Source organism: Chrysemys picta, chromosome 14 (assembly GCF_011386835.1).
Source record: "Chrysemys picta bellii isolate R12L10 chromosome 14, ASM1138683v2, whole genome shotgun sequence".
Lineage (NCBI taxonomy): Eukaryota > Metazoa > Chordata > Testudines > Emydidae > Chrysemys > Chrysemys picta.
The window spans coordinates 2,592,596-2,615,201 of NC_088804.1; the positions used below are offsets into that span (position 1 = coordinate 2,592,596).

At 61.9% G+C, this 22,606-nt stretch overlaps 1 protein-coding gene across 11 annotated transcripts in view; it reads right to left on the minus strand.

Annotated features, from left to right (window-relative positions):
- Positions 1–22,606, minus strand: part of RIPOR1 (RHO family interacting cell polarization regulator 1) — a 113,807-nt gene that overhangs the window by 33,287 nt on the left and 57,914 nt on the right. For 9 of the 11 annotated variants that reach the window (XM_065567793.1, XM_065567797.1, XM_065567794.1 and 6 more), the window contains one exon: positions 138–264. In XM_065567793.1, coding sequence (XP_065423865.1) covers positions 138–238 — 101 coding nt within the window. In that variant the 5' untranslated portion in view covers positions 239–264. Of the gene's footprint in view, positions 1–137; positions 265–14,890; positions 15,257–21,177; positions 21,477–22,606 lie in introns of those variants that run through there. The other 2 variants (XM_065567792.1, XM_065567795.1) reach the window with 2 other exon arrangements.

Sequence of the window (22,606 nt, forward strand, 5' to 3'; positions counted from 1 at the left end):
GTCTGGGCTGATGCCATGACCCCCCGTGCGAGGTGCTGCGGAGATCCCTGCTGAGCGAGGGGGAGGGGCACCCCGGCACACACACAGGCTGGCCGATGCCTCGCCCCCGCCAGCAGGAGCCAGCCCCCGGGCCCTACCTGAAGGCCTTGTCCTGTGTCGAGTTCACGCCGGCGAAGGACTGACTCCTATTGATCCTGGCAGCAAGGGCGCGCCGCTGGGGCCGCACAGAGAGCGACATGGTGGAGTGCGACCTGGAGGGCCTCCCTGCGGGGGAAGGAAACGACACGGTGAGGACAGGCGGGGACAGCTGGGCGTGCTGGGCTGGCACAGGGTCAGGCTCCTGGGGCGACGGCAGGGAGAGGTACCACCTCGACTCAAGCTCCAGCATGGAGTCCCGCTCTCCCAACGCCGCTGGCTGGTCCCCACAGCCCTACACCTGACCCTTCCCCGGCACTGCTGCCATGCCAGGCTGGGTGTGAGCCAGGCCTTCCAGGCGGCATCACATGCCAGGCAGCAGGGCTCCAGCGCCGAGCAATGGGGCCAGGTGCCAGTCTGAGAACTGGGCCCAGAGCTCCGGCAGGCCCCCCGGGAGCAGAGTGTGTGTGGCACACGGCTCTGGGACCCAGCACAGCTCCTGACTGCCCCGGGAGACTGGTGCTCTGGTGCTGCCCCCTGCCCTGTCCGCTGAGCCATGGGCCAAGCAACTCCCCGCACTCCCTCTGGAGCCAGCCAGGCACCAGCAGAACAGAGCACGTGGCAGGGCCCAAGCTGGGAAACCACTCCACTGTCAGTGCCGGGAAGGACAGGCACCGGGAGGAGCTGAGCCATAGGCCCTAGACAGCAGGAAACACTCATTGTCCCAGGCACGCCAAGCCTTCCTGGAGCCCAGTTTCCCGGCCAGAGGCCAGCCCAGCCCAGGAGCCCTGCCCAGCGCAGGCCTCAGCCGACTGGCAGGGGCTGCAAGCAACCCCCCCACCATTCCCTGAGACTCTGCCCCAGCGCCCCAAAGATCCCTCCCCCAGGGAATCACAGCCCCTTAGCAAAGCATGCCACGCCCTGCAGGGGGCGCTGTGTGGCCCCGCAGCTGGGGGCACATGGCCCTGTAACCCATGGAGAGCCCCATCCCCTCAAGCCTGGGGTGGAAGCTGGCTGCCCCCACATCAGCAAAGTGCCCCCTTGTGGGGAAAGTGCATCCCTGGTGCCCCTGCCCGGGGGGTGGGGGGGTGGATGTCACCCCACTGGCCTGCGCTCAGCCAGGTCTCTGGGGACGCAGCAGGCACCAGGGCAGCGTTGGGCAGACACAGGAGCATTTCAGAGGTGCTCTGCTGGGAGATCGCAGAGCCCAGGCCATCCCGGCGCCAGGTCGGGGCAGCGTTGCCAGCTCCCAGCCCCCGCAATCCGCTAAGGCCCCTGCCTTCTGCGCTAGCCGCCAGGAAGGAAGCCCCAGGACAGCAGAGCCTGCTGGAAAGTCCCCGACCCACCCTGCAGCCGGAGAGTCCCCAGGAGCTGCTCTGGGGAAGGAAAGGGGGTGAGGCAGCTGGGTTCCCGGCCTGGGGAACACCACATAGGGAGGGGCCGGCGGTCTCTGCACTGCTGATCCACCAGGGCTGCCCCCCAGATCCTGCTGGGGTGCTGCGTATTCCATAGAGAGCCATTTCCTGGGAAGAGGTATGTACCAGTGGCTGGGAGCCAGGACCTCTTAGGCCTTGAGCCCGTCCCTGACCGCACTGTGACTCAGTTTCCCCCAGGTAAAGAGAGGGAGAGGATATTGACCCACCTTGCTCTGACAAAGGACATGTGCTCTGCACTGCTATGCCCCTTACTGTTCCCCACACTGCTCACAGCCCCCTCCTGCCCACTGTCTCCCACTCCAGCTACCCCTCCCTGCAAACTTTCCCCCCACCCCCAGCACCGGGGCAGCCCCGCAACTCACAAGCGCATGCACCCTCCTACAGCAGCCTCCCCCAGTGCTGCAAAGATGGAGCCATGAGGGCCCATGCCACTGGCTTAGCCAAGTGTGTCAATGGGGCCTGTCTGGCTCGTAAGTCCCAGGGAACAATGCCAATCCCTGCCTAGCTCTGCGACGTGGCACCAGCCAGCAGCTCTCAGCCATCCCCTGACAGGGAAGGGAACATGTGCCCCCAACCCCTTTGGTGCCCCCCTGCTGTCCCAGGCTGGCCATGGAGCCAGATCTACTCCTAATGCAATGATCCATGCCCAGCACCTCACAAAGTGTGGGGGGGATGGTGCCATCTCCAGCCACAGCCCGGTAACCCCCGAGGGGCTGGAGGACCCCCTGAGTCTTTAGGGGATCACACAGACATAAGAACGGCCGCACTGGGTCAGACCAATGGTCCATCTAGCCCAATATCCTGTCTTCTGACAGTGGTCAATGCCAGGTGTTTCACTGGGAATGAACAGAACAGGTAACCATCACGTGATCCATCCCCTGTCACCCATTCCCAGCCACTGTCAGTCAGAGGCTAGGGACACCCAGAGCACGGGATTGCATCCTGGCCATTTTGGCTAATAGCCATTGATGGAGCTCAGCGTGGCCCATGCCACCCACTAAGAGTCAGGACAAGCCAGATGTGGCCAGCCCGTGGATTGCAGGAGGGCTGGCTGGCCGCACGGTCGTATTTCACAGCAGACACACCAGCACACTGAAGGAGCGGCCCTCTAGGGAGCCATCTGCCTTCCCTGGGGTCTGCAGAGAGATGGGCTGGCCACTGGGAGTGGATGCCAGAGGGGCGCTGAAAATACCAGGCCACAGCAGAAGACCTTGGCCCAGCCTCCTCCTGCCGATCAGCGTGGCTACGCAGGGGTAATGCGCAGAGAGAGCAGTCCACACCCCGGAGAGCTGCTCGGGGCCTTGAGTAACTTGGGCACAGCCCCTCCACCACACTGATGTGCCTGCACTGCCCAGGCAGTCACTGCACCCAGATCCCGCCATGGCTCCAGGAGCTGCCATGGTCCAAGGCACAGCACGTAGAATCACATAAACACAGGCCTGGAAGCACCTCGACAGGCCACCTAGGCCAGGCCCCTGCACTGAGGCAGGGCCACATGTTACCTACACCAGCCCTGAGAGGGGTTTGTCCAACCTGTGCTTAAAAACCTCCAGTGACGGGGATTCCACTAAACTGCCCCACTGCAATTCGAGCCCACTGCTTCTAGTCCTGTCCTCAGTGGCTAAGGAGAACAACTTATCACTCTCCTCTTTAGAACAACCTTGTACACATGTCCCCCCTCAGTCTTCTCTTCTCCAGACTCAACAAACCCAATTGCTTCAATCTCCCCTCACAGGTCATGTTCTCTAGACCTTTGATCAATTTTGTTGCTTTTCTCTGGACTTTCTCCAGTTTCTCCACATCCTTCCCAAGGTGTGGTGCCCAGAACTGGACACAGGGCTCCAACTGAGGCCTTCTCAGTGCTGAGTGGAGTGGAAAAAAACAGTTACCTACCTTTTGTAACTGTTGTTCTTTGAGATGTGCTGTTCATGTCCATTCCAAGCAGGTGTGTGCGTGCCACGTGCACACCAGCCGGAAGTTTTTCCCCTAGCAGTGTCCGTAGGGTCGGCGTTGCCGCCCCCTTGAGTGGCGCCTTCATAGCACCCTATTTAGGGGCCCGCCGACCCTCCACCCCCTCAGTTCCTTCTTGCCGGCACTTCGACAGAGGGGCAGGAAGGTGGGTATTGGAATGGACATGAACAACACATCTCGAAGAACAACAGTTACAAAAAGGTAGGTAACCATTTTTTCTTCTTCGAGTGATTGTTCCTGTCCATTCCAAGCAGGAGACTCACAAGCCTGATCTTAGGCGGTGGGGTCGGAGTTCACTGCGGATTGGAGCACTGCACGGCCGAAGGCTGCATCGTCTCTGGCCTGGTGCGTGATGGCATAGTGCGACGTAAATGTGTGGATTGAGGACCACGTGGCAGCTCTGCATATTTCCTGTGTTGGGACCTGAGCCAGGAACACCGCGGAGGAGGCCTGTGCCCTTGTGGAGTGGGCCATGGTTGGCGGGGCAGGCACCTTAGCCCGACCGTAGCATTCTCGGATGCAGGCCGTGATCCATGAGGAGATCCGCTGTGATGAGACAGGGAGTCCCTTCATCCTGTCGGCCACGGCAACAAAGAGCTGGGTTGATTTCCTGAACGGTTTGGTTCTTTCAATATAGAATGCCAGGGCCCTGTGGACGTCCAGGGAATGCAACCTACGCTCCGTGCCGGAGGAGCGTGGCTTAGGGTAGAACACAGGGAGAAAAATGTCTTGCCCCATGTGGAATTGGGAGACCACCTTCGGAAGGAACGCCGGGTGTGGCCTGCGTTGGACTTTGTCTTTGTGGAAGACAGTGTACGGAGGCTCAGACGTCAGTGCTCTGAGTTCCGACACCCTCCTGACTGAGATGATAGCCACTAGGAATGCAACCTTATATGAGAGAGATAACAGAGAGCATGTAGCCAGGGGCTCGAAGAGGGGCCCTGCGAGGGCGGAAAGGACCAAATTGAGGTCCCAAGCCGGGGCTCGTTGTCGAGTATGCGGGAACAATCTGTCCAGGCCCTTGAGGAAGTGACAAACCAATGGGTTCGCAAAAGCTGAACCACCTTCCGCTCCTAGGTGGAACACTGAGATGGCCGCCAAGTGGACCCAAACCGAAGAGAGGGAAAGTCCTAGCTGTCTCAAATGAAGCAAGTAGTCCAGAATGAGAGGAATCGGGGCGAGCAATGGAGCCTGACCCTGCTGTTTGGCCCAGATGGAGAAGCGCTTCCACTTGGCCATGTATGTGGCCCTGGTGGAGGGTTTTCTGCTACCGAGAAGGACTTGTCTGACCTGCTGAGAGCGTTGCATCTCCACAGGGTTTAGCCATGGAGCATCCAGGCTGGGAGGTGGAGCGACTCCAGGTTCGGGTGGCGGAGATGGCCCTGATCCTGCGTGATCAAGTCTGGGAGCAGGGACAGCAAGAGGGGGCGCCCGTGTGGACATGTGCAGCAGTGACGTATACCAGTGTTGGCGCAGCCACGCCGGCGCTATCAGGATGACACGAGCGTGATCCCTGCGGATCTTGAGGGGTACCCGGTGAATCATGGGAATCGGGGGGAAGGCGTAAAGCAGGCCGCCTTCCCACGAGAGGAGGAAGGCATCCGTCAGAGACCCTGGACTGCGCCCCACGAGGGAGCAGAAACGTTGACACTTCTTGTTTTCTCTCAAGGCAAACAGATCTATCTGGGGATAGCCCCAGAGACGGAAGATTGAGCGTGCTACATCCTGGCGAAGGGACCACTCGTGACCATGGAACGAGCGGCTGAGGGCGTCCGCCAGACCGTTCTGCTCCCCCGGGAGGTAGGAAGCCATCAGGTGAATTGCGTTCTGTACGCAGAAATCCCATAACGCGAGGGCTTCCCGGCACAGAGGAGAGGAGCGTGCACCCCCCCCCCATTTGTTGATATAGAACATCGCCGATGTATTGTCCGTGAGGACTGAAATGCACCTGCCCGCCAGGTGAGATTTGAAGGTCAGACAGGCTAGACGCACCACCCTTAGCTCCCTGACGTTGATGTGTAAGGAAAGGTCCTCTGGTGACCAAAGGCCTTGGGTCCTGAAGTTCCCCAGATGCGCCCCCAACTCCAGATCCGATGCGTCTGTTACCAAGGATAGGGAGGGCTGGGGGCTGGCGAAGGGTTCTCCCGCGCAGACCTCCCGCGGGTCAAGCCACCACTGGAGGGAATCCAGCACCGTTCGGGGAAGCGTCACCACAGAAACTAGGGCGTCCCTGGCCGGCACACGGTCGCTAACCAAGCCTGGAGAGGGCGCAGCCGGAACCTGGAGTGGCTCACCACATATGTGCACGCAGCCATATGACCCATTAACTTGAGGAAGTTTCTTGCTGTGGTGGTCGGGAAGCGTTGGAGACCGAGAATGATTTCGGACATGGACCGGAACCTGGACTCCGGCAGGTACGCTCTGGCGTGTGTCAAGTCCAGAATTGCCCCTATAAATTCTATCCTCTGGGTGGGGGATAGGGTGGACTTGGCCTCGTTCAGCAGGAGGCCGAGCTCGAGGAAGGTCAGTCTGATTAAGATCACCTGAGCCTCCACCTGTGCCTTGGCACGGCCCTTGATGAGCCAATCGTCCAGGTAGGGGAACACCTGAATCCCCCGCTTGCGCAGGAAGGTTATCACAGCTGTCCTGCACTTTGTGAAGGCCCTCGGGGCTGCTGACAGGCCGAAAGGCAGAACCGTGAACTGAAGATGGGCGTTGCCCACAATGAATCTGAGGTAACACCTGTGTTGGGGGATTATTGCAATATGAAAATACGCGTCCTTCAAGTCAAGGGCGGCGTACCAGTCCCCTGGATCCATGGAGGGAATGATGGAGGACAGGGAGACCATGCGGAACCTGAGCTTCTTTATAAACTTGTTCAGATGCCGCAAGTCCAGAATAGGTCTGAGGCCCCCTTTCGACTTCAGTATTAAGAAATACCAGGAGTAGAAGCCCCTGCCCCTGAGCTCCTGAGGAACTTCCACCACTGCCCCTGCTAGGAGGATGGACTGCACTTCCTGAATTAGAAGTTGCCCATGAGAGGGGTCCCTGAAGAGGGACGGGGAGGGGGGCTGGTGGGGCGGGAGGGAGGAGAACTGGATAGAATATCCCCTCTCTACCGTGCGAAGCACCCAACTGTCCGATGTGATTCGGGACCAGTGTGACAGAGTGTGGGGGAGTCAAGGCCCTGCACCCCTCTTCCTGGGATTCACCGTGACTCTCAGCCAGCCAGTAAAACAGAAGGTTTATTAGATGACAGGAACACAGTCCCAAGCAGAGCGTGTAGGTACAACCAGACCCCCTCAATCAAGTCCTTCTGGGGGGTTTAGGGAGCTTAGACCCCAGCTTGGGGTTCCCTGCGTTGCACCATCCAGCCCAAACTGAAACCAAACCAAAACTCCTCCAGCAGCTCTCCCCCCTCCCCTCTGCTCCTCCTCTCCTTTGTTCAGTCTCCCGGGCAGAAGGTGTTATTTCTCCCAACCCCCCTCCTGGCTCAGGTTACAGCTCAGGTAGCTTCCTTCAAGGGAAGTCCCCCATCCCCAATGCAACCCCCCTGCAACATTCCCAGGTCCAATCTGCCCCACTCTCCGCTGCCCCACTCCCTGCTCTGTCACACCCCCAATCTGCCCCACTCTCTGCTCCGCTCCCTGCTCCGTCACAACCAGGCACAATAGAAGGGGGACAGATGTGACAAAAGGTAGGGTTGGGAGGATCCAGAGTCCTGACTGGTAGGTCGTCCCAGACCATACCCTCAAACTGGGGGTCTAAGCCCCGATGGGGGCCTTGGCTGGCCGGACGACTGGCCGGAGGGCTGTTGTTGCCTCCTTCTGCCGTTCCTGCCTCGCCTATGCAAGGCGTCGGTGCGGTGCCGAGGCTGGTAAGGTCGTGGGGCTGGTTGCGGCCTGAACTGCCTACGTTGGGTGACTGGGGTGTGAAATCCCAGCGAGCGAAGGGTAGCCCTTGAGTCCTTTAGGCTATGTAGCCTCTTGTCCGTCTTTTCGGAGAAGAGCATGGGCCCTTCGAAGGGGAGGTCCTGGATGGTCTGCTGGACCTCATGTGGAAGGCCTGAGACCTGAAGCCAGGCTCCCCGCCTCATAACCAGCCCATTCGCCAGTGTACGGGAGGCTGCATCCGCCGCATCCAGGGCTGCCTGGAGGGATGCCCGGGTAATTAACTTCCCTTCCTCAACCAGGGCTGAGAACTCTGCTCACGATTCCTGGGGAAGGAGTTCAGCGAACTTGGACCATGCTGAGCATGTATTGTGTCCATACCGGCTCACTATAGCCTGTTGGTTGGCTATATGTAATTGGAGTCCCCCTGTTGAGTACACCTTTCTGCCAAACAGGTCCAACTGTTTGGCCTCCCTGTTCTTCGGTGTAGACCCTTGGAAGCCTTGACGCTCCCTTTGGTTGGCCACATCCACGACCAGAGAGTCCGGGGGAGGGTGGGCATACAGGTGCTCGTGGCCTTTGGAGGGCACGAAGTAGTGCCTCTCTGTCTTTTTGGCCGTAGGGGCCAATGAAGCTGGCGTCTGCCACAGAGTGCGGGACGTATCGGCTATCGTTTTGATCAACGGTAGGGCTACCCTGGATGGGCCCAAGGGGGCCAGGATGTCCACTACCGGATCCACATCCACCTCAATCTCCTCCGCTTGGATCGCCAGGCTCTGGGCTGCACGGTTAAGTAGCTGCTGAAGCACCTGGTTGTCCTCTAGTGCCGGTGAAGTTCCCGCGACCACCTCATCCGGAGAGGAAGAGGAGGAGATCACCTGCAAAGGGCCTTCCTCTGTACCCTCAGTCTCTGCAGGGGCCTGCAGCACATGGTACTGCGATTGCGTGGCCGATGCAGACGCGAGATGCGGCACCGTGGCCGGTACCGGGGTTGACACCGAACGACGAGGCGCGCTGGGCAGTGCCTGCGGTGTTGGAACCATGGTCCCTGCCAGTGCATGACTAGGGGGTGCCAGACTTTGATGCGGCACACCCCTGTCAGACGGCGGTGCCGGTGGTGGAGGCATTTGCTCCAGAGCCACCGACATCGAGGAGACAGATGTGGACCTGGAGTGAGGGCCGTATGCTTGTCCCACGGACTGATGGTAGGCCCAGGGAGTCCAGAACAGCCACTGAGTGGGTGGTTGCCACTGCTGCTGCCACTGTGGCGGGTAAAGTTGTTGGCTCGCCTGCAAAGCCGACCTCTTGCTCCTCGATCTACTGGAGCGGTAGGATTCCGCCTCCGAGTCCGAGGTCTCCGAATAGGAGGACCTAGGGGGAGCAGTACCCACTGTTGCCGGGGAGCGGTGCCGCGGGGCAGGGAACGCTCCCTCTGCACCGGTGCCGATGGAGCGGCGCGGGCCGGGGACTGAGGCGACATCATGGCAGGCTTGCCCCTGGATTGTATCGGGGGTCGGGCCATGGTTGGCGGCTCTTTCCACCGGTGTGGAGAAGCCGGCACCGGGAGGCTTAATAAGTCAGAGGCCGCCTCGAATGCCTCCAGCGTCGATGGGAGACGCACATCCTCGCTGAGGTCCGGGGATCTCGACCAGTCCGGACTCGACCGCACTCTCTCTGGGGCGGGAGTCTACGGAGCAATGGGAGGATGAGTTTGTGGCACAGCTTGTCCCCCTGCACTTGTGGACGCCGCCGGCCTTTTAAGGTCCTGGTGGGGTGATCGGCCCCTCACCGGCCTCTTCTTTTTAGCGGGCACTGGAGATGGTGATCGGTGCCTTACGGAAGCCGATTTTCTATGTCCTGACTCTCTCCGGTGCCGGGACTTAGAGGTTTTGGACTGGGCCTCCTGTCTTGTTAGCGGTGCCGGGGCGCTGCGCACCGAGGATGAGGTGCTGGGCGCCAGGTCGGGCAACTCGGGGTCCGAGTGTGGCCATAAGGCCGCCTCCATCAGGAGCACTTTGAGTCTCTGCTCTCTGTCCTTAAGAGTCCTGGGACGGAATCCCCTGCAGATACTACACCGGTCTCTCTGGTGGCTCTCTCCAAGGCACCTTAGGCAGGAAGAGTGCGGGTCACTCTTCGGCATAAACTTCCCACAGTCCTTGCAGAGTTTAAACCCTGGGGACCTGGGCATGCCCCAGCGGGGCAACGAGTACGTTGGGGGAAACCCCCCAACAACTATTAACTATCTACGACTAGCACTAACTCTAAACTAAGAGAGGAAACTATTTATACACTGAAACGGGACACTGCTATGCTTGCTGCAAGAGCGAGCAAAGTTCCAGCTAGCCGTCACCGGCGGTAAGACGGAACTGAGGGGGTGGAGGGTCAGCGGGCCCCTATATAGGGCGCCCCAAGGCCGACCCTACAGACGCTGCTAGGGGAGAATCTTCCGGCTGGTGTGCGTGCCATGTGCACGCACCTGCTCAGAATAGACAGGAACAATCACTCGAAGAAGAAGAATTACTCCTCGTGCCTTGCTGTACAGCACTCCTAGGGCTAGTCCACACTAGAATCATTACAGCTGCTAGTGCAGACGATCTATGACGGCAGGAGACCTCCACCTCCCGCGAAGCGGTAGCGCTTCTCACCCTGATACAGCGCTGCACACACTGGCGCTTGGGCAGGTGTAACTTACATCGCTTGGGGGGGGCTTTTTCACAAAAGGGGTCTGCACTGAATGGAGATTCAACATTTTGTAGGGGTTCGCAAATGAAAAAAGGAGGAAATTACTGCTCTAGTTCAACCCAGCGAGTGACCCAGGCCCCAGGCTACAGAGGAAGGCGAAGAAAACCCCAGGGTCTCTGTCAATCTGATCCAGGGGAGATTCCTTCCCTCCCCCAAATACAGCGATCAGTTAGACGCTGCACATGTGGGTGAGACCCGTGAGGCAGACGCCTGGGAAAGAATTCCCTGTAGTAACTCGGAGCCCTCCCCATCTAGTGTCCCGTCACCGGCCACTGGCGATATTGGCTAACAGCAGTTGCGGATGGGGATCGATCCCAGAATGACATTTGGTTGCTGACTCATATTCAGTTTGTGAACCACCATAACCCCAGATCCCTTTCTGCAGTGCTCCTCCCTAGGCAGCCATTTCCCACACGGTATGTGGGATTGGGCCTTCCTCACTGGAGCACTTTGCGTTTGTCTTTAGTGAATTTTGTCCTGTTGATGTCAGACCATTTCTCCAGTTTGTCCAGCTCATTCTGAATTTAATCCTGCCCTCTAAAGTGCACCCACCCCCCGGCGTGGTACAGCCCGCAGGAGATACGAGTGCGCTTTCGATGCCCGAATCCAAATCATCTGTGAAGATACTGAACCGAACCGGAGCCAGGACCCCCGCTGGCGGCCGCTGCCCTGCTGAGGAGTGACTGCGAGAGCCTCCCATCTGGTACAGCAGCTCAGGGACGCCTTAGCGAGTCCGAGCAGGAGCTCGCATCTCACAGGCCCACGTTCCCGGGGGCTGGCTCACCAGCCACCCTTCAGCAGGGTCCCACGCGCAGCCTTGCTGCCTCCAGCAGGAGCCCCTGGGCTGCCCTGGGGTTTGGCGGCAGCGCCGTGTCAGTGCCCAGGAGAGGGGACACTCACTCCCGCTACAGAACAAGGCCCCAGGGTGACCGCTCACCCCATGGCACGGCAGTGCCCAGGTCGCAGTGTCTGCTGGGGCAGCCCAGCTCCCCCAAGGCCGTGGGTGGAGGCGCAGGGGATGGCAGCTCACACTTACCTCACCAGATGGCAAAGCAAGGAGCCCCAGAGGGAGCCGCAAGGAGGAAGACAAGTCCCGAAGGGCAGCGTGGCTGTGGCCAGAGCCTGGCAGAGCTGGGCCTTGCCATGAGATTCCTGTTTGCTCTAGACGCTGCTGGCACCGACGGCCCTTTTCACCCCCAAACGACTCCATGCAGGTGGGTGTCCAACCCGATCCCAAATGGCCATGCAAAGGGCCAGAGGGGGCACAGGGTGGAGGAGGAGCCCAAGCAGCCGCAGCCTGGAGGGGAAGGCTGCCAGATCTCCTCCAGGAGGGGCGCAGCTCCCTCTCCCGGGCACCCGCCTGCTCACACAGCCATGCAGGGGAGGCCAAGGCTCCAGCAGCAGAGGGGCTGAACAGATGGGCAGGGATAACACGCTGAGGGGGCGGCGCTCAGGGCCCAGCGCAGGACTCCTCGGCTCCCTAATTGGCTTATGCAGCATTTCCTCCTTTTTTTAGTCCTCTCGCCCGGGGGGCAGCCAAGCAACTGGGGGCATTGGCACAGTGCCAACTGGCAGGAAGCCATGGGGGGGGGGGGGGTCAGCTACCCACAACACTGCTCCCCACGCAGCGGCAGGGGGAAGGGACCCAGACTGCGATATGGTAGTGCCAACCCTCCAGCCACTGATGGGGCCAGCCACTGGGGCCTGCCTGGCACGGGGGCAGGTCCTCAGCACACCTGGCACACTGCCACCAGCGAGGTGCTCTCCCTGGGCTCACCCTCTCTGACAGAAACATCCCAACGGGGCTGCCTGAACAGGGAGCTCAGAGCATCCACAGGACGCTGGATGCAGCCCCAGCCCCAGCCCTGCCCTGCGATGCCAGCACCACTGTGCTGCGCTGGGCACCCCACTCCAGCAGGGCCCCAGCCCGCCCTCCAGAGACCTCTGGCTGCAGCACCCTGTACCCCCCCCAGCTGCTCACACAGAACCAGCCCAGCCCCAGCACACACCTGTTTAGCTGTTGGCTCTGGGCTAGTCTGGCGGGCCCCGGCCCGGTCCTTAGTGACCCTGGCTGCCCTGCCATCGGGGGAGCATTGCCACGCAGCGCTGAAGGGTTAACTGCCAGTGCTCCCACGGCGAGAGCAAGGCCCAGTGAGCAGAGCCGGGCAGGACGGGTCCCCGACGCCCAGCCTGGGCAGGGTGCTAACACAGCCGAGCTGCCTGGCCCATTCTCCAGCGCAGCGCCAACCCCCTCCGGTCTCTAGGGCAACACTGGCCCAATTAAGCTCATTAAGGAGGAGCTGTAATCCCAAGCAGGCCGGCTCACCTGCAGGGCCCCAGATTACCCTCTGGGGGCCGTTTAATCGGCTCAGGGCAGAGCGAGCCAGGCTGCTGGCTCTGGGCTGCTGCCGGCCGCTGTTATTTATGGGTCTGGGCATCGGGTGGTCTGGCTCCACCTCCTCCACCAGGGGCCACGACAGCAGCATGGCTCTCACCGACAGGGCTGCCGGCAGCCCATCGCGCCCACAGCCCGAACCTGCCCACAGCACAGCCAGCTGCACAACTCTGGCCTGGGGTGGCATGAATCCGCCACCCGCTCCTGCAGAGCACAAGGGGGCACAGCCAGTCCCCTCTCTTCTGCCCACCCCTTCTCCATGTGCCCAGAGCAATGCCCCTCCTGCAGCCATTCCTCTACCTCAGGCGGCTCCGTCTGGCACCTGGAGCCAGTGGACGGAGCCATTTCAGTTCTGCCTGCCCAGCGGGGCAGCCACATGCCAGCCCTACAGCAAGGGGCTCTGGGCTGCCCAAGGAGCCAGCAGCCCTTCCCACCGGGCGCTCCTTCCCCAGGCCAGGGCGGGAGCGGGAAGGAAGGCAAGGCCCAAGCCTAGCTACTGGATGCTGTGAACAGGGGCGTGAGCCCCAGCCGGATGCCTGCTGCTGGCACATGCCCAGGGCTCTGCCCTGCTGCTGCCGCCCCCGCGCAGCCCCTTCACGTGGCAGATCCTGCCACTCTCGTATCAGCCCGGACCTCCAGCACCAGGAGAGGGGGGTCCCCTCCCCTTCTCTCGCCCACTCCCAGACTCCAGCATGCACCCCCAGCTCAGCCAGGGCACCCCGAGCTTGGGCCCCCTCTGCCAGCTGCCTGGGCAATGTCGCTAGGATGCCCACAAAAGTCACTCCAGATGGGACAGCAATCAGTGGGCTCCATTCTCCTCTGCCCCCAGCCGCCTGCTGTACCACTTACTGCCCCTTCCCCTCCACTGAGACTTTGGGGCAGTGGCTGCCTCTGCTCCAGGTCTGTCCAGCGCCGAGCACAGAGGGGGGGCTGGGGCAGCTAGGCGCTCACAATGAAACCAGGAAATCCCCATCATGTAACCCCTGCTGAGCCTCTCCTCTCAGTTCTGCCTCACACTCACTGCACCTCCATCCTGCTCCATCCCCTGGCCCTGCCTAGGCCTTGCTTGCTGGGCCACGTGCTTTCACTCCAGCTGCCCCGGACATACCTCTCACGCCCAACGGTTATCCAACTGAGCTGATGCCAGCTCGGTGGGGCTGGGCATAACCCCTCGGCTGGGCGATCTCACCTGCTCCCACCTTCCCCCAACCCCTCCATCTAGACCTGGGCCTGGTCCCCGACTTGCCAAAGCCAGGCTCCAGGCTGGGCAGCCCAAGTGACGTGCCATATGCACACCCTGGCTGCAGCAGGGTGCCGTGTGCACTGGGCCCATGTAAACGTGCCCAAGAACGGATTGCTGGCTGCGCTAGGTCTGGCTGGGGCTGGGGCCGGGGCCGTCCCTGGAGCACTTGGCACCGAGCGAAGCATGGGCCAGGCATGTTTCTGGAAGGTATCGAGGCCAAAGCTTAGCTCAAAGCACTTCAATATCAACACTGCTCACCCTCCCATCCGCCCCTGAGCCAGCGCAGGAGGGACCCAGCACTGAGACAGCGCGGAGCCAGTCGGCTCCACTCTCCCCCGGCTGCCCCTTGCCATGGGGCACAGCTCACAGCCAGCCAGCACGGGGCTCCTGCCCGGCTCTGCCAAGGAGGCAGCGATCCAAGCCACGAGCAGGTGCAGACTGCAGCCAAAGCCTGAGTCAAGAGAGGGCCCACACGGCGCGGGAGAACCCAGCAGCCAGCCAAGCCAGCAGGCCGCCAGGACCCCATGGGTGTCAGCCTGTCCCCATTTGCCACCAGTCAGCGGGACAAACGGGTACAGCTCAAAGCACCTGGAACTCTGACCCTGCTGTCCACGCCTCCTCCCCATGGCAGACACACTCTGCCCCGCTTGGTGCACGCGTGGGGCCAGGTCTCACAGGGAGGGCTGCGGCCCAGACAGGATTCTTCACCTCCCGCCAGCTCCGACACGGCTCCTTCTCTCAGCCGCCCACTCCCACCGCAGCCTCTGGGGCTGGCACACCTCCAAGAATACCGGGCACCGAGTGCCCCACCACGCTCCGAGCCGAGAGCGTCCTCAGCTGCCTGGCGGCTCAGCCTCCAAGTCAGACCCTGTTCCCCTACCGGGGAGAAGGGCTTAGAACCCCGAGGGGTGGGTAGTCGCACTTCCCAGGGAGGCCAAGGGGTTACTGGGAGTTACACGGACACATGCAGGGCTGATGTGGGACTGCATGGACAGGGGCCCTGGCATCACTGGAAATGGGGGCATGGAGGGGGCACAGAGGGGGCACATTCACAGGGTCTCCCAGCCCATGCTCCTACCTTCCCATGCAGCACAGCGCCCAGGTCGGTCACGCAGCCAGTGCACCCCCGCATGGACTGCGCCCCGAGGTCAGGCATTCCCCGTGGGGAGCCCCTCAGAGCGCGCCATGCTGGGGCTAAAATACAGAGGGGAGGCAGGCCACGTGCCCTGAGAGGCATACACAAGTGCGCCCAGCCAGGCACACCAAGGGCTGGTCTCCTCAGGCAGGTGGGACAGCCCCAGTGTTCGCACATTCCTGACATTGCAGAGAGTGTCAGTGACTGGTACTGCCGGGGGAGGGGCGGACTGGCAGCCCTGCCCCCGCCCGCCTCACTCAGCTCTTCCCAGGGGCAGGAAGGGGCCGGCAGTCAGACACCCCTGCCCTGCCCCAGGCACGGATGCACACACAGGAGAGAGGGCACCACTGGCACCCAGTCACCAGCTCTCCCCGTAGCATTCAGAGAACACCGGGGGCACCAGCCCAGAGCTCCTCTCTGCCCTGCATATGCCCAGCACAGAACTCTTCAGACACCACCTTCCCCAAGCCCCAGCGCCCTGATCGTACTCCCGCCGGTGGCTGCCCTCCCCGTGTTCCTGCTCTGGGCATCCATTGCCGCCGCAGCGGAGGTGATGGTGCCCAGTCGCAAGCCGTGTTCGCGCTGCTCCCCAAGCCCACTGGCACCGAGGGAAGCAGAGAAGCCCGGGGACCACGGGCAGGGAGGTGCCAGCACTCCAGAGCACTTCAGTTCTACACCCAGACGTGGCAGTGACAGCTAAAGCCTTATATGGCACCCGGGGCACAGGGTGGGCACCCGTGTCTCTGTCATAAGGGCCGTCTTGGGCAGAGAGCAGGGCAGCGACAGGAAGGTGGTAACCAGGACGCACAGCACAGGCTGGCCTGGCCCCTCGCCCTGTGGTCCCAGTGCTTCAAAAAGCTTCACACTCGGGGGTAAGTGTCCCTCCTGGGGGCTGCAGTCAGTTACTGGGGAGGCGGGGGTGGCAGTGTTGCCTAACGGCCACAGCACTAAACTGGACTCAGGAGACCTGGGCTCTAGCTCCTGCTCTGCAATGGACTGCTGGCCGAGTCACTTCCCTGCTCAGTGCCTCAGTTTCCCCATCTGTGAAATGGGGATAATGGTCCCACCCTCCATTGTTGAGTGCCTGGAGATCAGCGGCTGGAACCCAGTGGGGGCTGTTTTTACTGAGCCTCCGGTTTCAAATGATCAGACCCTCTGGTGTCCAAGCCGGACTCCTGGGTCTGCCCAACACCCTACGGCGCTGCAGATAAGCTGGGGTGTGCCCATCAAACTGCAGCCTAAGCCATACCCACCATCGTCAGTGCCAACAAACCCTTGCCCTTTCTCGAACGCCTGCCAAGCCCTGGTTAGCCTGCAACACACCTCACAGGCACATGCTGGCGGTGCGCCCATGGCCTAGATAGGGAAACCGAGGCACAGCTTTTCTGAAGAGGCCTCCGATTTGGGAGCCCACTGCGAGACGTCTTCGGCCTAAATCGTGGGAGCTGCGAGAGCTCAGCACGGCTTAGCAGCAGCTGCACTGAGCCAGGCGCTCTCATGGGGGCATCAGAATCAGTGACCACTTCTGACAAATTGCGTGGGACTCCCCCAAGGGCAGGGTGTGAGGAACCGAACCCAGGAGTCCCACGTCAGTCCCCCCTCAATGCCAGACAACGCTCCCCAGATCGGGAGCCAATAGGGCAGAGGTGGCAGATGTTACCAGCTGTTTGCACGGCCCCAAGAGGAGGAACTGAACAATTCCCCAATTATTTCTTCCAGTGACCTGCCTGGAGCAAATGCTCCTCGTTTACAACCCCCCAGAGCTCCATGAGCTCTCCCCCGCATGGAGGCGTGGTTAACAGCCAGTTTTGCCCCCCTACAGTGTCAAGAGGAGACGGTGCTGATGCCTGGTGCGTCATGGAGATGACTGGGGCAGGAAGAATGCTGAATCCAATGTACTTTCCAGGTCTCAGGGCGGGTAGCAAAACCAGCTGGGTCAGTCTCAGCTGGTTTCTGTTTCCGACTCCCAGGCACTAACCCAGGGCGGCTGCAGTCGGATTTATCAACAGCGCCGGGAAAGGGCCTGAAGTTTGAAATCCCTTCTTGACAGGAAGGATTTTTCCGCTCCCACGAAGATGTTCTGACGGGTTACGGGGGGGAGAGGGGGAGCCTCACATCAGTCGTCCCCCCCCCCAACTTCCCCTCTGCACACATGCCGCCTGACTCCTCCGTTTCTGCTTTGCTGCTGCTGCCCCCCCTCTGGCTGAGTGTGACGGGAGCTCCCCTGCACAGTGACGCACAAGTGAGATGGCACCATGCTCCCATGGCTGGAAGTGCAACTGCACACTTGGCCTGGCTCCGCACTGTCCTGTGCAGAGTAAACGCACAGAGCTGGCAGGGGAAGGGGCGTCTCCTTTCTGATCTCGCTAGTTTCAGCCATTCTAGAGGGGCACAAGGCACAGCACCTCAGGGGCAGATGTGTGTCCTGCGGGCAGTGCCCTTGCAGCCCCCGGCCCCATGCCCCCCTTGGCATGTTTAAAGAGACACTTTTGCTTGCATCACTCCTCCCAAGGGAAAGAGCTGGAGGAAGCGTCCTTAAATCTGGGCCCTAAGCCTCTTGCCCATCTCAGCCTTCGCATCCTTGTTTGTGCAGCTTCACGGAGGTCAGCACAGCCCAGGATCTAAGCAATATACACACCCCAAGCCCCCACGCCAGCCTCTGACGCAGCTCTGGGGACAGAGTCTCCAGCGAGGCCGGCTGCCAAGAGCACACGACATGGTTTGCTGGAGTCACTCAGGAAGCAGAGCTGCCCCCCCTTCGGTCCTGACAACCAGGATCCAGGAACTACTGCTTGGTCACAGAGGGCAGGGGAGCGACAGATCCCACCCTGGCTTCCTCAAGGGGAGCAACCCCCACACTTCCCCTCCCCAACGCACAAGATGGGGGCAGAGGAGAAAGTTCTGCTGAGTCAAAGAAGAGTCACAACTGCCTAATAAATCCAGGCCATTATAAAGGATCTCAGAGGCCCCAGACACCCCCTCCCAGAGATGGGAGATGCTGGGGCCGTGGGCACTCAGGAGTGTCTCCCGCAAGGAGAGGGCCCCCGAAGAACCCAGAGCCAGCGGCTCAGGTGTGTGCAGACATTGGGGGAGGCTGAGACGCAGCACCCCACAGCACTGTCTGGCAGGAACCCTCTGCCTCCCCCACAACCAAACTTTACCCTATCCCCTCCTTCCCCACTGAAAGTCCCACTGGGTGAGAGGCATCGGGAAGACACACTCGCAGCCACTGGCGCCTGCAACCCCGGCTGGCTCTGGGCGTGAGGTCACAAGCTCACAGCCATGGCGTCAGCGGCCCACGCTCGTGAGCTCACAGTTCACCGCTCTGGCAGCGATGAGGGCCCGGAAGGGACTGCACCCAAGCAAGACGCCCGCTGCTGCGACCCGCTCGGACGGGGGGTTGACAGGAGCGGGCAGGGCGGCGCAGCAGGCAGTACCGGAGGTCCCCGCCCTCCTGTCGGCGTGGGTTTGTGGCCGGTCACTCAGGGCACTGACAGGGAGGTGGCAGGAAGGGGAAGGAGCGCCGAAACTGAAGAATTGGCGGAAGTGCTTGTTTACCCCTCCAAACAGCTGCGCAAAGGGGCACGCCAGGCCAAGGGCTGGGCCACGCACTGCACCACACACAGCCAAGGGGGCCTTGGAGACCACGCCCAGAGCAGTGCGCACAGGCTGGCAGCAGCCTCCCGCTCTTGGCACTCTGCTCTCCAAGCCCGGCAGCGGCTGGGCACTGGCACTTGAGTTAACTGACAGAGACCGGGCCCCGTTAGCTGGGTCCCCACCATCCAATCTCTGTGACCGTCCTACAGCCACAGCCCCCAGCACCACCCTGCTCTGAAACTAGCCTGGCGCCCCGTGCTGGGACCCCGACCCCCACGAGCAGCAGCCAGGGAGGAGGGCCCAGAGCCTGGCACATCGGGAGGGCCGAGGTGGCAGCAGTGGGGGAGGGGATCTAGAACCCACACGGCTGCACATGGGGGGAGCTGGGGGGAAAAACAAGGTGGCAGCCATGGGGGAGGGGAGGTTTCCAGATTGTCAAGGAAACGGTCTCTGTTACTCAGCACTGGCCCATGCCCACAGTTGCCATGGTGATGCCGTCTGTGTTTGCATCCACTCAGCGGGTGGGTTTCCCCCGGCGCCAGCTGCACACACACACTGGGGACCGCGCACCGGCCCTTGGGGGTGGTTCTAGGCCCTGGCTATGCCGCCCTCTAACCTCCACCCCAGCCCACTGACCCCTGCCCTGCAGCAGCCAGCCTGGCTCAGCCAACCTCCCTCGCCCGTGGGGCACTGCCAAAAGCCAGGGATTCCCATCTGCCGGGACATGTACAGCAACCCTCCCACACGCCCCCCTCCACCAATGGAGACAGACACCTGCAGCTCCTCTCCCCCCCTCCCCCCCCCCGCCAATGGAGATCGACACCCCAGGCCCTCCCCATCGATGGAGACAGACAGACAGACACGTGTGCCCATCACTCCCGTGCAGACAGACATACGCACTCCCATGCATCTCCCATGCCTGCAGCTGCCGGGAGAAGATGTTTTCTAAGAGGACTGCCAGGACCCTGAGCAGCCCTGGGATCTGGGTCTGAGCCCCGCAGGCAGGCAGAGGTGGTGTGAATCCAGCCGGGCTCATCCCCTCCTGAGCCCTTGCTGCCCATCCGGAAGAGCCTGCCATAGGAAACGCTCCAGCTAAGCCTGCTCTCGGCGCGAGGGCAGGGCCCATGGGACGCTACCCCCACCCCACCTGGGGCACCATCCCCCAGCGCCATCACCACCACGGGGGCAACCCAGCCCCTGCCCCTCCCTGGGCCTGGCAGCCACGGCACAGGGGAGGCCCAGTCCTGTGCTGTGCCCAGACCAGCCTTCCAGAGCGTGAGCCAAGAGAGCTCAGAGAACTTCTCTGTCCCCACAGCTTACCCCGGCAGGGTGGGGTGGGAGAGGCATTGCCACCTCCTTGATGGAGCCCTTAGCATCCCCCCCACCCCTCGCCAGTCCCCCGTCTCAGCCCACCTCACCTGGCCGGTACCTGGCAGAGGGCTGCCACTTGCTGTCTGTGCCATGACGCTGAGACTCAGCACTGCTTCTGCTCTCTATACCCCCAGCCAGGGGCCCTGTTGCTCGCCAGCCCCGCTCACTGACCCCCAGCCCCCCAGTGCACCTCTCCAGGCTGCGCAGGGGTCCCAGTGTGGTGCCTTGGCCACGGAGCTAGGCTGAGCAGCCGAGTGAGCAAGGGGGTCTCCTTGCTGAGGTGCCCAGCGGAGGAACAGAGTACAAAGGGCTATCGGTGGGAAGAGACTTACTCCAGCCAGCAGCAGTGCCAGCCAACCTCGTGGCACCACCGCAGCTCCCAGCCTGCACCCCACTGTCTATTTCGGGGCTCTCACTATCCGGAACGAGTGGTGTACTTGGCAAAGTGACGGCGGGGGAGGGGCGACCACCACAGTATCGACTCACCAAGGTGAGAGACCACAACACTACAGTTACAGAAACAACGCTACGCCACAGAGCCGCTGGGAGCCCAGCCCGCCGGGCGCTACGCCCCACAGAGCCGCCGGGAGCCCAGCCCGCCGGGCACCACGCCCCACAGCTGGCGGGAGACCGGCACACTGGCAGCGAGCTGGTGCATCTCCCAGACCCAGTACCGGGGGCCGGTCCAGACCCTTACATCACAGTATCCCGGCCGCAGTAGGGACCATGCAGCATTACTCCAGTGTCACCCACAGCCCCCTCCTGCAACCAGCACCTGGCTGTCCAGCACACACTCAGCACCCAGCCCAGCCATCCTGCCCCAGTCCCGTGAGGCTCTAAGCACCTTACAAACAATGATGGGGCCTCCCTGCCCCCACAAAGTGAAGTATGATTATACCTAGGTTACAGAGGGGAAACTGAGGCACAGACCAGGCAGCGACTCGCCAAGGCCACAGAGAAGGAGCAGACCCCAGCTCTCTTAATCTAGAGACAGGACCATCGTCCTTCTCTGGCTTGTCCATATCTCCAGGGAAACCTCAAGCCCCACACACACCCTCTAGACCTATAGCACAGGAGCAGGGGGGCAGGTCACGCAGCACAGGGCACACTCCCCCCTTGCCTTGCTCGCTCCTGTGTCCGGACTGGGTCACTAGAAAGAGGGAGAGGAGGAAGCCACCCGGGCCGGGGTGGGCATCCCGCTGCGGGGAAGCCGGGCACAGCGGGTTCGCAGGGCAGAGGGGGCTCTAAGTGGGCCATGGTACCTTTGTATCTGCCGTTCATTCTGGGGCAACAGTGCCAGGGAGCAGCGGCTGCCAGTCCCCTCGCTCACCGGAGGTTAAGCCATCTGGGGCTGCCTGCAGCAGCCAGCTCTGCTCCGCACTCCCCAGCCGGCTGAGCCGGGCCCAGTCTCCTCCCACGCTTCCCCTGCCCAAGGCCTGACATCACCGCATGGTTCCTGCTGCTCCCAAAGCAGTGAGTCAAACCCACGCCTCCGAAGGGAGGGGAGCGCCCCGCCAGCACCAACCACACCGCCGCCATGGCCGGGGGGCTGAGACAGGCACCGATGGTGCCCCCAGCCCTCCGCTGCTTGCTCCAGCCTCCTCCAGAGTGAACCCTTCAACCTGTCCCCCCACTTCCCCCGCAGGATGCTGGGGCTTCAGACAGAGCGCACACACCTGGGCACGGGCTCCCTGTGCTGTGTGGTTTCCCTTCCCCTTGTGCACGGCGCCACCGTTTGGCGCCAAGCATGAGTGGGAAACAAGAGTGAAACCAGTCGAGCTCCTGGTGCAGGGCTACCTCAGGGGAAGGCTGCTTCCCCGTTCCCCAGCGCCCCTGAATTCCTGCCGTGGCAGCCAGGGCTGGAGTCTCCGTGAAAGCTACCATGGCTCTGCCCATCTCTGGTGAACGCCTCCCCTCCAAGGATCTCAAAGCACTTCCCCCATCGCTGAGCCTCACAGCCTGGCCGGAGGGGGGGGGGGGGGGGGGGGAAGTGGAGCACAAGCCTGGTTATATTGGCCTGGAAAGCCAGGACGGGCACAAGGGATTTGTCCAAGGTCAGACGGGGAGCCAGTGCCAGAGAGCTCAGGTGTGTGACTCCCAGGCTCTGGCAATGATCAACAGACACAAACACCCTGCCCATGGCACAAGCTACGTGGGCAGGGCTGGCACGTGCCATGGGGCCGTGTGCAATGGCAGCTGGGAAAGCCCCGCTTTCGGGCCCCTGTGCCAGAACCTTCCTGCCCGGCTCCGACAGCCTCCTGGGGCCCGTGCTCCATCCTACGGCATTCGCTGCAGCTTGCGGCTGGATGTCTGGGTGCCACACACGATGGGCTGCACAGGCTGGGTCACCTGAGAAACACTGCCAACCCCAGCAGTGAGCTCTAGCTCCCCCGGGGGGCAGGGCGAGACCCTCCTGCCAGGCCAGCCCCGTGAGGGGCGGTCCGGCCCACAGCATGCAGCTGTGTCAACTCCGGCAGTGCTCCATGGGCCAGCACCTGGCACCCTGGGGGATGAGGCCCATAGACACAGGCTCCTCAGCCAGCAGGATTACAGACACCCCTGGGGCTGAGAGCGCACAGGGCAGCACCGTCTGTCCTGAGGCCAGCCAGGAGGGGCCGGACAGGCCTCCAGGGCAAAGGAAAGGAGAGATCCTGGATGCTCCGTCACTGCTGCGCCAAAGGGACACAGCCC